The sequence below is a fragment of the Adiantum capillus-veneris genome, chromosome 18 (assembly GCF_014529385.1).
Source record: "Adiantum capillus-veneris isolate H3 chromosome 18, ASM1452938v2, whole genome shotgun sequence".
Lineage (NCBI taxonomy): Eukaryota > Viridiplantae > Streptophyta > Polypodiopsida > Polypodiales > Pteridaceae > Adiantum > Adiantum capillus-veneris.
The window spans coordinates 118,922,615-118,936,144 of NC_140948.1; the positions used below are offsets into that span (position 1 = coordinate 118,922,615).

The 13,530-nt window shown below is 46.2% G+C and overlaps 1 protein-coding gene across 6 annotated transcripts in view; it reads left to right on the top strand.

Annotated features, from left to right (window-relative positions):
* Window positions 1–13,530, top strand: part of LOC147436289 (ubiquitin fusion degradation protein 1 B-like) — an 80,209-nt gene that overhangs the window by 58,102 nt on the left and 8,577 nt on the right. For 5 of the 6 annotated variants that reach the window (XM_086489219.1, XM_086489220.1, XM_086489218.1 and 2 more), the window contains exons 6-8: window positions 8,859–8,980; window positions 9,084–9,214; window positions 9,433–9,656. In XM_086489219.1, coding sequence (XP_086345345.1) covers window positions 8,859–8,980; window positions 9,084–9,214; window positions 9,433–9,656 — 477 coding nt within the window. Of the gene's footprint in view, window positions 1–8,824; window positions 8,981–9,083; window positions 9,215–9,432; window positions 9,657–13,530 lie in introns of all 6 variants that reach the window. The other variant, XM_086489224.1, reaches the window with a different exon arrangement.

Below are 13,530 nucleotides of genomic sequence, written 5' to 3' on the forward strand. Positions count from 1 at the left end.
GAGGACTCAGAAAACGCAAGCCATGGCCTCATAGATCTGTCCTCTAGTGATCATAGTGATGAGAGTTACAAAGCTTCTCTGGAGTCCTCGTCGGCTGCATGTGACTCCGGCTTTGGCTTTGACTCAGAGACTTTTAGCCAACAGGAAGAATATGTGAAAGACAAAAAGAATACCAACACTCAGGTGCTCAGCCATAAAATCACTAGGCCTCCTTCCTCCAAAACTCAAACCAGATTCACTTCGAACTTCCACCTGCAGCAGTCTCATCCGTCTCTTCAAGAAGTTTTATCAAGAGATCAGCTACAAATGCTAGGTCTGTTAGCATTAGCAGAGGCCGATCCCCCTACTGATATTCGCATGGATATGGTGCATGAGGTTCTCAAGCTTTTTCTCAAAGTAAGAGGGCACTCACTGACGGCTACATGCATTGGTCATGCTTTGGGAATGACAAACTTTCCTTCAGTAAAACCGGCTACAAGAATTTACTCACAACTTTCGAAAGATGCGACCATTCAAGCATGCAAAGAGCTACTTAGTGCTGGTCACATTGACTATGCAAGGAATAAAAAGCTCCGGGCCCTTTTCAAGTATTACTTCCTGGTCAGAGCTGCTAAAGTAAGCAAGGGCAGATGTGATGTGCGTACTATGTTCTCTCACTGCGATGCCCTATACAGCCTCATCAAATTCTATTTACCTCCTTACAGTCCCGGGCAAAAAGATTCAGAGCTCAGGTGCAATCTAACTTTCAATGCTTTGCAGCTCCTATGTTGGCCGGGGTCATTAACATACATGTTACCCCCATGGATGTGGATACAGATATGTGGCGTAAGGGAAATCTATTGAACAAACAATGGATCTACCTGAGAAAACGAAGAAAAAGAGGGCGAGAGTGGTGAAGGACACAATAGAATCTCTAATATCACTGCCAGTATCTGAAAGCCAGCAGCTTCAGATGAAGCACCCTGTTTGGCGTTCCTCGCATACTCCCGCTGCTTGTTCTGTGGTATGCTCAGGTGCTTTAGATCACACTAGGCATGTCACACTTCTACAGTGTATGTCCCTCTCTCTACTGCTGCCATTTTCACTCCTACCACAATGACTAGCTCCCAAGCCCTGGTTGGAGTTGCTTCTTCTTCTATACCTATCCCTGTTGCAGAAATTCCTCCACCAGTATCTGATCCACCAGAAAGGCATGCTGTGAGTCCACCACCAACAGTGCCACTTGCCAGCCTCTCCCACCTGGAAATGTTGCGGAATCTTTCACTGCTTCCGATTCTAAATCACTTTTTCGCTTATTTGAGGCTATATTGCAAGAGTCTAGGCAGGCCATTGCTACCATTGAGCTTGTGGCAGAGCGGTTGGCAGCTACACACGAGCGTCACTTAGCCACTTACGTAGCTATGGAGAGACCTCTGCGAGTCGTTGAGAGCGCCATCGCAGATCGGGATGCTACTATTTTCGCACTATAGCAAGCCTTGAAGTTAAAGTCCCAAATGATTAATGACCTTCAAGCTCAAGTACAAGGATTTAGAGAAATGCTTCTTCATGAAAATAGGGCTACCCAGCCTACGATGATGGGTGTGGGATATGGATGGATAGGATCATGTGCACCAATGTAGAAGGCAACAACATGTCCTTCTCAGCAATTTTTGGGACTCTACACACAGCCTTTAGTTCAATTCTGCAATCACCAATATCCTCAGGGGTTTCAGACGGCGCCATTGGCTCAGACGCGGACCGTTCCTTGCTGCGACGGTGTTGCTGGTGCACACCACAATGGCTGTGTTACTTGACGTCCTCTATACACTACAGGACAGGTGCTACCCTCTGCCCACAGCAGGTGGCTGCTCCCTTCATAGGTGGTCCTGCTCCCTTTCCAGGCGGCCCAGTTATGGACAATAGAGCCCACCCATAGCACCCACAGCAGCAGGGTTCTACCATTGATTTGATGGCTCCACCTCCAGAGACTGATGCTTCGGGTGGTGTGACGACTACTCTTTCTCTTGGGTGACTGCATGACAGTCTTTTCACCATGGCAGTGCAGTGCAGTAGTGGTTTTTTTGCAGTCTTACGATCTTTTAGCAGTTTCAATGTTTCTCTCACCGAGACGGTGAGTGGTTTCGTGGCAGGCAACCTGTATAGCAGGGCTACAGTGTCACTGGCACGGATAGACAGTTAGTCACAGTTGGTTAGGTTTCACATTGGACGGACTCTCTTATCGGGTCGGTGACACGTGGCAGGGATACGGGCGGTGGTCTAGTCAACACCGCGGCCAGCGCACCACCACCACAGTTCAGAGATAGGCCTAGCTAGATTAGATATTGGTGAGCCGTTGGTGGGTCTTTATGTTGTATATATCCGGAGCTGTTTGGGTATATAGGTGATCTACTTTTGTGTGGTCAATCATCTAGAGTCTCTCATCAAAGTTGTTGCACCATCCTTGCACAGTTGAGCCTCGACAACCCCACTGCACCTATGAGATCTGGGCTGGAGCTTAGTGCGCTGCCATGCCAGAGTTTGTATCGGTTTCTCTGAGTTTGTCGATGTTCGTGTTGTTCATGATCTGCTGAGTCACTGTTCTTGCTCTGTTGTTCTTTGTCTTCTGTGTTGTGTTTTCATTCTGTGGAGTGAGATATCATGCACATTGCACTGAGGAGCACCCACTACAGAGGGCATGACACGTTATCTCCGCTACACAAGGGTGATGTTTTTGATCATTGAGAGTAGAGAAATACAGAAAGGGGTCCAGGTCTGGGCCACCGCTCTCTTGAGAGGAATGGCACATCTCTTGTGCAAAAGTGTTGGTGTCTCGAAGTAATTTCTTTCTAGTTCTTGTTGTGCAAGATTGTGCTTATTAGAGTCTTGTACGGTTCTTACCGCCTATTGTGTGTCTGTGGCCAGTCTCAACATAAAGTTTTTTGTTCATCTCTCTTTTCTGTGTTGACCCTCTCAAAGTTTCCAGCATGGGTACTTGTCATCTGCATGTTTCTTTGTGCTGTGGCATGTATGAAATTTGAGTCATAGTTTTGAGTTATCCAAAGAGGATTCAGATTTTTGAATTGTTATTTATTTAATGTATGATGTATTCTCAACCAGAGATGCTTTCAAGGGGCCATAGTGTAGCAGGAAAAGGGTGTGGTGATCTCTACAGTGGGTGCTCCTCAGAGTGCAATATGCGTGAAACCTCACTCCAATAGAAAGAAAACATCACACAGCAATGGAACAACTCAAAGCACAACAACAGACTCAAAACATAATGAAACTCGACAAACTCATAGAACCATGGAGACTTTGGCTTGACAGTACACTCAACTCCAAGCCCAAGACTCACATGTACGGGGGGGGTGATGAGGCTCCAATGTGCAGGGAGGGTGCAGATGTGCGGTGCTGGATCCAAGGCTCCAAACTCAAGACACTAGACCATAGAAAGTGGATGATGTCCCGACAATATATCCAATCATAAGTAGCCACCAATGGCTAGCAAAATATCCCAATCCAGCTAAATCTATCTCCAAACTGTGGTGGTGGTGATCTCGCCACAGTGACCACTAGATCACCACCCATATCACTGCCACGTGTCATTGCCCAGGGGAGAGTCCGTCCATTGTGAACTCTAGATCAACTGTAACTAAATGCTTGTCCTGTGTAAGTGACACTGTAGCCCTGCTATAGGTTGCCGGCCACAAGACCACTCATCGTCTCGGTGAGAGAAAAACACTAAAAAGCTCATAGCAGACCAAGATAATTGAAAGGAGCGACATATCCTCAATAATGCTGAGCCAAAGTCGCCAAATACATGGTTACAGTTGCAGGCAAGGTGGTTATCACCATTGGCAACACCATAGAGGAAGAAGTTGTGGAACATAGGCACACAATATGGAGTATGATAGGGAGAGTAGAAGGTTGAGAAGCAGAAGGTTGCAGCTATCACACACAGCCGGGCAAGGCAAGCACGGTGGTCAACATCATGGACAACACCAATAGAGGGAAGAAGCTGATGGAAAATAGGCACACCAAGAAGGATATTTCTATACTACGCACACCAAGAAGGTTATTTCATGTAGTAATATAGGGGGGAAAAGAGGGTAGAGAGTGGCGAGGGCTAGATAGGGGCTAGTATAGGCTAGGGGGTAGGGGCAAGGGGTAGGGGTGAGGGGGGGTGGATATGGGCAAGGGGAGGGAGGGTAGGGAGTGGGTAGGGGTGAGGGGAGAGGGTAGGGGGTAGGTAGGGGCGAGGGAGTTAGCGGGTGGGTAGGGGCAAAGGGTAACAGGGTAGGGGCGAGAGGGGGAGAGGATAGGGGGTGGGTGGGGGTAGGGGCAGGGGCGAGGGAGAGAGGGTAGGGGGTGGGTAGGGGTGAGAGGGAGGGGGTGGGTAGGGGGAGAGTGAGAGGGGGTGGGTAGGGGGGTCATGGTTGGCCCAGAGGAATCTCATTTTCTGGAAACACAAGCCCACATCATTATGTGACATATTGAAGAAACCCAAAATTGCTACTGGAAGCTCGCAATCCACCAACAGAGAACTATCCTATGATACAATTGCAGCTACACCAGCAACAAGACTCAGATTGACAGGAATTTGAGCTTTTAAAGATGTTTGAAAGCTGACATTTTGTATTAGTTTTTTCCTGTGAATGGCCACAGACAAAGAACTATGTTGCACCGCTGGATATATCCCACCTTCAAGGCGAATGGGTTTCCTTGGGAAGTCAGGAGTATGTATCCACATGGTGTCATTGTCTTAATCATGTAGCGCTTTAATGTGCCAGTGGATCCATCCCACCTTCAAGGCGAATGGGTTTCATGGGGGAGCCAGGGTTATGTATCCACATGCGGTCATTGTCCCAATCATGTAGCGCTTTAGTGTGCCACAACCATGGTCGACCAATGAGCAAAGGAAATCCTCCCTCAACCTGGGGAAGACGAACCACAACAAAATCCAAGCTAAAGGTGAAATCTTGTACTTGTAGAGGCACCTTGTCGACTATGCCCAGGGGGTAGACTGTCCTTTGGTCGGCCAAAGTAAGTGTGAAGGGGGAAGTCATGTAGGCTATAGACCTAATGCCAACATGGTGAACTCAGGCATTAGGTTGATGCCAGATCCACCATCCACTATCACTCATGAGAACTGCGGCCCCAAGATGGACATGGTGAGACGAGGGCTTCTATAATCAGTGAAGGAGCAGTGGGGTAGGATATCATATAGGACTCTGATGGTTGCACTAGAAGGTGCCCACCACTAGGACCTGCTCCGGGGTAAAGCGATTGAATAACGGCAAGGGTGTCACTTCGAAAACCCGCATCTGGCCGAAGCATGTCATAGAGCGGTACTCATTGAAAGGCGTTCTTCATGATAGTGTCTGCTGTAAGCTTTTCTTTTTCTACTAGTGTTTTCTCTAGTACCTTGATCTGTTGTAGGGCAGCTACTGCTTCCAAGAAACCCCCATCAATAGTGGAGAGCAGAGATGAAGATCCTCTCGTGGCTCTAGGGGATGGCTTGTCCACTGTTGGAAGCAGGGTACTCACTGGTGAGATAGTGGGTGGAAGAGGGGAACTTGCTGGAAGGCTGAGACCGAGGATGCCCTCCGGGCATGAGTGAGGACACCAATGGGCTCCTCTACCTGCTGGAACTTGTCATTAGGGGCCACCACATGAGTAGAAGGTGACGGTTGAGGGGATGGTGCTAACTGCTATCAAATTGATTTTGGGAAAGTTGAATTCAGGTTGGCTCTGACTTGGGCTCGAAGACCTAGATGCGCGTTGTTTTGGACAGTCCTTACTATAGTGATTCTGAGCCTCAAGGCAATGTTGGCAAGGGAGGACACCCTTCTGGTATTGGACATTTGCTTTGGTAATGCCCATATTCCCCGCATTTGTAGCACAAATTGGGCCGATTGGATGGGCGAGTCGGAGGACGAGGTGGTCTTTGCTCCTGTTGCATGGAGGTGGAGGTTGAGGTGTAGAAGCTGAGAGGGACTGAGGGTTCATTAGCATGATAAAAGTCATGAGATGGAAATTTGCTTTGCGTACCTTGCATGGGGGGTGTATTCAGCAAGGGTGGCATGTAGTTTGGATGGCCATAGGGAGAAACCATGTTGGATGCAAGTGCCAACCCTTGTTGAAGAGTAGGAGCAAGATTTTGTTGTAGTTGCCGCAATCCCTTTAGGTAGTAGCAATCCTTGTCTTCATGTCCAGACTTTTCACAGAAGTGGCAATAAGCGTGAAGGGGGCATTCATGTGGAGGATGCCCTGGAGAGCGACATGAGCTATACCAGACGACAGCCTTAGACTCCTGCTAAGCCCCGAGCTCTTCTAGCTCCCGCTTGATCTAGTCCAAAGCCTCTTGATGTGGAGGCTTCCCCTGTCAAAGAGAGAAGGATCTCTCATCTTGAATAGCTTGTTGTAACTTCACTGCTTCTAGTTCCCTGCGTAAAGAAAAAGGGTCAGATGGGCTTTCCAAGAATACCGAGGCAGTCTCTACTTGAGGAGGGTCGTTGAAAAGCTTCCTTTCCCCTTCTATCCTAGTAGCAACAGAGACAAACTCCTCCAGAGTGGCTTAGGTTGGAGACTCTCTCGGAGTTTTTGTTGAGAAGTCTTGGGGAGAGCCTTCTCCACCCACTTCTTGACCATGAATTCTCCCGGTTGCTGGAGAAGCTTGGCGACTAGAGACTTTATTCGTGCCATGAGGTTTGCCAACTCATCTAGAACCTTCTCGTGGAAGTCACCTGGTTTGAAAGCTTCACAGAAATGCTGTCTTAATGCTGCCCAAATAGTAAAGTGGTTCTCGGCAAACTGGCTGTACCATTTATCTGCTAAGCCATCCAAGGTTGACGGAAAGAGCACCACCACGCCAGTGGCTTGCTGGTCACATTGCAAGATGCTATGACTATAGACTTTCCACCAGATTGGTGTGCTCCGGTTACTATCAAGTGAGCTCGATGGTTGTAGAAAGTTGAGACAGTTGGAGCTTTATTATAGATGAACTATGCCCTGATTGATGTCCTTAGTGGGAAAGGACTGAGAACCTCTTACAATTGAGGAGGCACTTTCATAGTGGAAGGAGGCCATGTAGATAGAGCTTGATTCTATCGAGAGGAATGATACATGGGAGTTGGTTCTGAGGCCTGTAAAGCAGGTCATTGGTGTCGAGTGGGTCTACAAGACAAAGTACAAATCAAATGGGTCTTTGGATAAACACAAGGCTCAACAACTAGGAGTGGACTCCGACGAGACCTTTGCACCAACTGCCACATCAATGGCCCGTGTTATTGATGGATGTCAAGTAGGCTTTTCTCAACGACGACTTAGAGGAGGTGTATGTGGAGCAATCTCGAGGATTCTCAGTTTTAGCATCGGGTGACAAAGTATACAGGTTGCGGAAGGGTCTTTATGGCCTGAAGCAAGGTCTTTGAGCATGGTATCAAAATATCGAAGCTTTCTTCTTGCGACATTCCTTTCGTCGTTCTTCTGCAGACCCAAATGAGACCTTTACAGAGAGGAAAGATTGGTAACACTTTGTTATTCTTTGTGTGGATGATGTTATTACAAGTAGCCATGACCAATATATTTGCGGTATTATGGAGACCTTGGCAAAAGAGTTTGAGATGAAAGATCTCAACTTGATTCATTAGTTTCTTGGAGTGGAGATATGCAGCCAGAGGGAAGCATCTTTCTCTCTCAACAGCTCCATGTCCAAGAATTGTTGGAGCCTTTTGGTATGATTGAGTGCAGGCTGATCTCTAAATTGATGGATCCCAACCAAAAGTTGTCCTTGTGTGACCGCTCATATGTAGTTGATGATGCTACGAACTATCAGAAGCTGGTCGTTTCTCTTATTTGGATGTTGCACACCTGTTTCGACATCAATTTCCCGATGGGATGTCTCAAATCATTCATGTTGAAGCCGGCCAAGTCTCATTTGGACTAAACTCTTTGGATCTTGTAGTATTTCAAGCAATCTAAGTTGTTGGGCATATGGTATGCGACTAGAGGTACAAACTTCAAGATTGCTCTTCAAGGATGGAGTGATTCTGATTGGGGTGGAGATTAGATGGATGACGATTGAGTACAAGTTACACCTTTTATTTGGTTCAAGAACCATTTCATGGAGGAATAAGAAGCAGCCCATAGTTGCCTTAGATTCCACAGAGGCGGAGTATCATGCCACTTGTAGTGCTACATATGAATCTATTTGGTTACGGAGGTTGATTTTGGAGATTGGTTTTCTGCAGCAAACAACCACTATTTATTCCGCCGTCTAGAGTTAAATAGCTATTGCAAGGAACCCGGTGTTTCATGCTCGAACCCTACTTATATCTTTACCAAGCCTATACCAAAGGCGACATTATCCCTTCATGCCTGCTCCCTTGGATTGGTTCCTTGTCTAGGAGTTGAGGGGGTGTTAGAATTTCATCTTCTCTCCAGTGGTGGCTCCAGTATCTCTCAATCGCAGATTAGGGAGTGAGGGCTTCTTAGTGGCTGTGCTCGGCCGTCTTTGAGGTAGACATACAACTTTTTTATGGTCTAAAATGATAATATGGATAGTGTTACTGTGCGTGCCTTTATGTTAGGGTCTTTTAGAAGAAGAGGGGGATGCTGCCTAGGATTATTAGGTTGGGAGACCTCTCCTTACGAGGAGAGTTTTCTTTTGTTGAAAGTGGGTCTCTCCTGAGTGACTTGCACCTTTTGCTCTTTTCACTCAGCAATAGCTTCACCATCACTTTTTTCAGTGCTCAGTTGTTTATAATCCCTAATAGAACCGAGACACTCTTGACTAGGCTCGAAGAACGACAATTTCATGCCTTTTTGAATGAGATTTCTATTTCAGGTGAACCATGCATTTGTTGTTGCTGATTTTGCAGCATCTTTGCGAATTGACTACCCCATGTTATTTGAGTTGCACAACCCTCAAACAAGTCGGACATCACACTGTGGAGTTTTGGAATTTATTGCTGAAGAAGGGATGATTTATATGCCATACTGGGTAGAGATTGCATTTTTTGGCAGTATTTCTCGAATCCAATTTTGGAACTGCCTGCGTTAGTTGATTTTCTAGCAAGCTCAAACATTATTTTTTTTGTGTGTAGATGATGGAGAACATGTTACTTTCGGAGGGAGACATAGTCAGAGTGAAGAGCGCAACTTTGCCGAAGGGGTCGTACGTCAAGTTGCAGCCACATACAAAGGATTTTCTGGACATCTCAAATCCTAAGGCTGTGTAAGTCTGTGATACTAAATACGTGATGCGTCAAGCAAAGGTTTTGAAATGACCAACACATTATATTGGCATTTTCTGATCTAATGTTACTTTCTAACAACTTGAGGCCTCTTGAATAATTGTATTATTTGTGTTTTATGACATTGTCTATAGACTCACTGACTTTAATTAATTTACACACACATTGATTTCATCAATCAGTTTCTTGCCTTTTGCAGATTAGAAACCACACTTCGAAATTTTTCATGTTTGACAGTGGGTGATAACATTATGGTTGCTTACAATAATAAAAGATACTACATTGACATCATTGAAGCAAAACCATCAGCTGCAATCTCAATCATTGAGACCGACTGTGAAGTTGATTTTGCTCCTCCCTTGGATTACAAGGAACCAGAGCCAGTACGAGCCGCTGAATCTGGAAATGCAACCACATCCCAAGGTCTATACTTGATCCCCTTCCCCCCGAGTCACGCATGCAACAACACAGTTCTACTCTCTCTCTCTCTCTCTCTCTCTCTCTCACACACACACACACACACACACACACACACACACACACACACACACACACACACACACACACACACACACACACACATACACACACACACACACACAGTTTTTTTTTTTTTTTTGGTAAATCTGCTTTGATTAATTTACAAGTGGGAAACCTCAAAGCGAGGAAAACCCTGAAAAGAAAGGGATACAAAAGATGGAGCACTATGAGGCTCCGAAGGCTAGAAACAGTCAAAGTAAATCCTGTAGGCATCAAGAGTGATGTCTTCAGCTTCATAGGCAAAATGCAGCGCTTGACCAAGAGATAATTTGAAATAGGGAAAGGGGTCAACAAAAGTGCCCTGGAACATTAAGGAGTTCCTATGATGCCAAATGGCCCACATAGTCCAAAATCTGACCCAGGTGAAGAAGACCGCAAACTAAGATTGTGGTGACCGAAGCACCCCAAAAAGCCAAAATCGTCTGTGAAAGGAGCCGGAAGGAAAACGTAGTCGAAGAGCAGTCGACACTTGCCGAATGAAGGCTCTGGAGTGGCGACAACACCACAGCAAGTGTGGCATGGTCTCCTCAGCTTCAAGGCATCTGGGGTAGCGGGAAGGTGCAATATGCCGAGCATGCAACACACTGCCAACAGGTAGACCTCCCACCAAGCACCGCCACAAGAAAACACGTTCCTTCAAAGGTAGATGACTCTGCCAAATGCGAGACAATGCGTGTTGCCACCACAAGGATGACTCGGAAAGCGACCACAGCTGATTACCCCCATGCACAATCCATACATCAAACTGAAGAATGGCATAGACACTGGCAGCTGAGATGCAGTCCAATCTAGTAGTAGCCAGATTCCAATCAGAGAAGCGAGAGTCTTCATCCAGAGGAGGAATGGGTGAATGAGCAGCAAGCATGTTTTGAATCTCCCGCCAGAGAGGAGAATAGTGAAGACCCAACCGAAAGCGGGAGACGGCATCAGCAAAAGAAAGAACATAACCCGAGTCATCAACCACCTGATGCACCTGACAGATTCCTTTTTGGGAAAGAAAATACGCTTGGCGATGAAACCGTTGAACCAAAGTCGAAGCAAAAACCCTGCTCCAATGCAGACTTTCCAAGCGAAGAGAGTTACCCCTAGAGGATTGACAACCTTCCAATCAACAATTAGAGAAGAAGTAAAGGGACATCCAGGAATGTGTCCTTCAAGCTTCCCAAAAACAACATCCCAATAAGTCAGTTGCCAATGACCAAAAGAAGGGGTGACAATGTGCGCACATAAATGTGTGACCATGAGAGCCCAGGGTTGCTACTGCTCCACCAAAACTGGCAACAACATAGCTTTCTGAGCAAGAAGACAACGTCTCAAGTCCAAAATATTCAACCCTCCAAGCCGCTTGGGAGAACACGGCTTGTCCATAGATAGAAGCCGAATGCCCTTCTTGGTAGACGAGGTCCGCCAAAAATGTTTTAAAATATTGGACATGAGAGACTGCAAGCGCAACCGAGGCCAGGATAACAAAGGCAAGTAAAACTGCACATAAGCCACAAGGATGCACTGGACAATCCTGAGACGCACATGAAGTGGCCACGTGGACAATTTCCAATAGTTCAACTTGGAATGTAGACGTTGGAGCACCCAATCCGTTTTCTTCATAGCCGATACATTCCAACCCAGCGGATAACCCAAATGGCGAACCAGAACATGGGGAGGAACAATCTCCCCAGGCCACAATATCTTATGCCAGTCACACTCTTTCAGAGGCAATAGCTTGGATTTGCAAAAGTTAACTTTGAGACCTGCTGCCAATCCAAACAAGTGAAGAGTATGCATAATTTGTTGTACATCATCATAGTTATTACGAGGCATGAACAAAGAGTCATCCGCATAAGCCTAACCAGCAAACTGTCAACCAGAAGGTAAAGTAAGGCCATATAGCCTACCAGTGGAGGTCAAGGAATCCAAATACATAAACGAGGGATGAGTAGCGATCGCATAAAACAAAGCACTCAGAGGGCAGCCCTGCCATACCGACCGTCCCAAAGGCCAAGATTCTGTGAGAGAACCATCCAGCAAGCCTGCAGAAGTACTGTTTGCATACAAGAAAAGCACGACACAGGATAGCCTAGGCCCAAAGCCCAAATGTCTCATGGTATCCGCAATGTAATCCCAAAGAACAGTATCAAATGCCTTTTCAATGTCAACCTGCATGACTAATACATCCTGTCGAGTATATTTTGCATATTCCATACCAATAATGACATTTGCGAGGTTATCAGTAATTTGACGTCGCGGAATGAAGCCGTATTGAGATTGATGCAAGCCTTTATGCAGAAAGCATTTGAGTCGGTTAGCAAGCATTTTTGCCATTAATTTATATACCACATGCATAAGTGTAATAGGCCGCCAATGTGAAAATTCTCTCTCTCACACACACACACACACACACACACACACACACACCTTTTTTTTTGTAAATCAATTTGATTTATCTACCTGTGGGAAACCTCCAAGAGAGAAAAACCCACCAAAAAGATCAGATACAAGGGAAGGAACACAAAAGTGTTCGGCTGTATAAAATGGCTAAAAGCATTCATAGGAAAGCTGATGTATTTTTGTAGCAGGGCTACAGTGTCACTTTCACAGGACATACAGTTGGTACAGTTGGTCTGGTCTGGTTCACACTGGACGGACTCTCTGGGTTGGATAGTGACACGTGGCAGGATACGGACGGTGGTCTAGTGGACATCATGGCCAGGTCACCACCACTCAGTTTCGGGATAGACTTAGATGGCTGATATTTATGAGCCATTGGTGGCTCTTTATGGTTGTACATATGAGTAGTAGTTTTGGGTCATTGATTATCTTCTTTTACACCTGGTCCAGTGTCGAGAGTCTAGAGTCTATACACAGAGCACTGATTCACCATCCCTGCACATCTGAGCCTCAACACCCCATTGTATCTGAGAGTCCTGGGCTGGAGCTGAGTGTGCTGCCACTTTAGAGTCTGTATCAGTTCTTTGAGATAGTCGAGTCATTTGTTGTGGTCTACTTGCTGTTGTGTCTCTGTGAGCTCAGTTGTTGTCTATTGTTTCCTGTTTCTGTAGCTACAGGTGCTCTCTACAGTGGGTGCTCCTCAGTGCAATGTGCGTGACAATCTCACTCAACAGACAGCAAACAGGAAACAATAGACAACAACTAAGCTCACAGAGACACAACAGCAACAGTAGACCACAACAAATGACTCGACTATCTCAAAGAACTGATACAGACTCTGGAGTGGGAGCACACTTAGCTCCAGCCCAGAACTCTCAGATACAATGGGGTGTCGAGGCTCGGATGTGCAGGGATGGTGAATCAGTGCTCTGTGTATAGACTCTAGACTCTCGACATTGGACCAGGTGTAAAAGAAGATAATCAATGACCCAAAAAACTACTACTCATATGTACAACCATAAAGAGCAACCAACGGCTCATAAATATCAGCCATCTAAGTCTATCCCAAAACTGAGTGGTGGTGACTTGGCCACGATGTCCACTAGACCACCGTCCGTATCCTGCCACGTGTCACTGTCCAGCCTAGAGAGTCTGTCCAGTGTGAACCAGACCAGACCAACTATACCAACTGTATGTCCTGTGAAAGTGACACTGTAGCCCTGCTACAGGTTGCCCGCCACGAAACCACTCACCCGTCTCGGTGAGAGAACCGCTGAAACTGCTAAAAGACTGAATTGCAATAATAAATGACTATTGTACTGTCATGTTGAAAAGACTGTCACTCATCATCCTAGAGAAAGAGTAGTCGCTA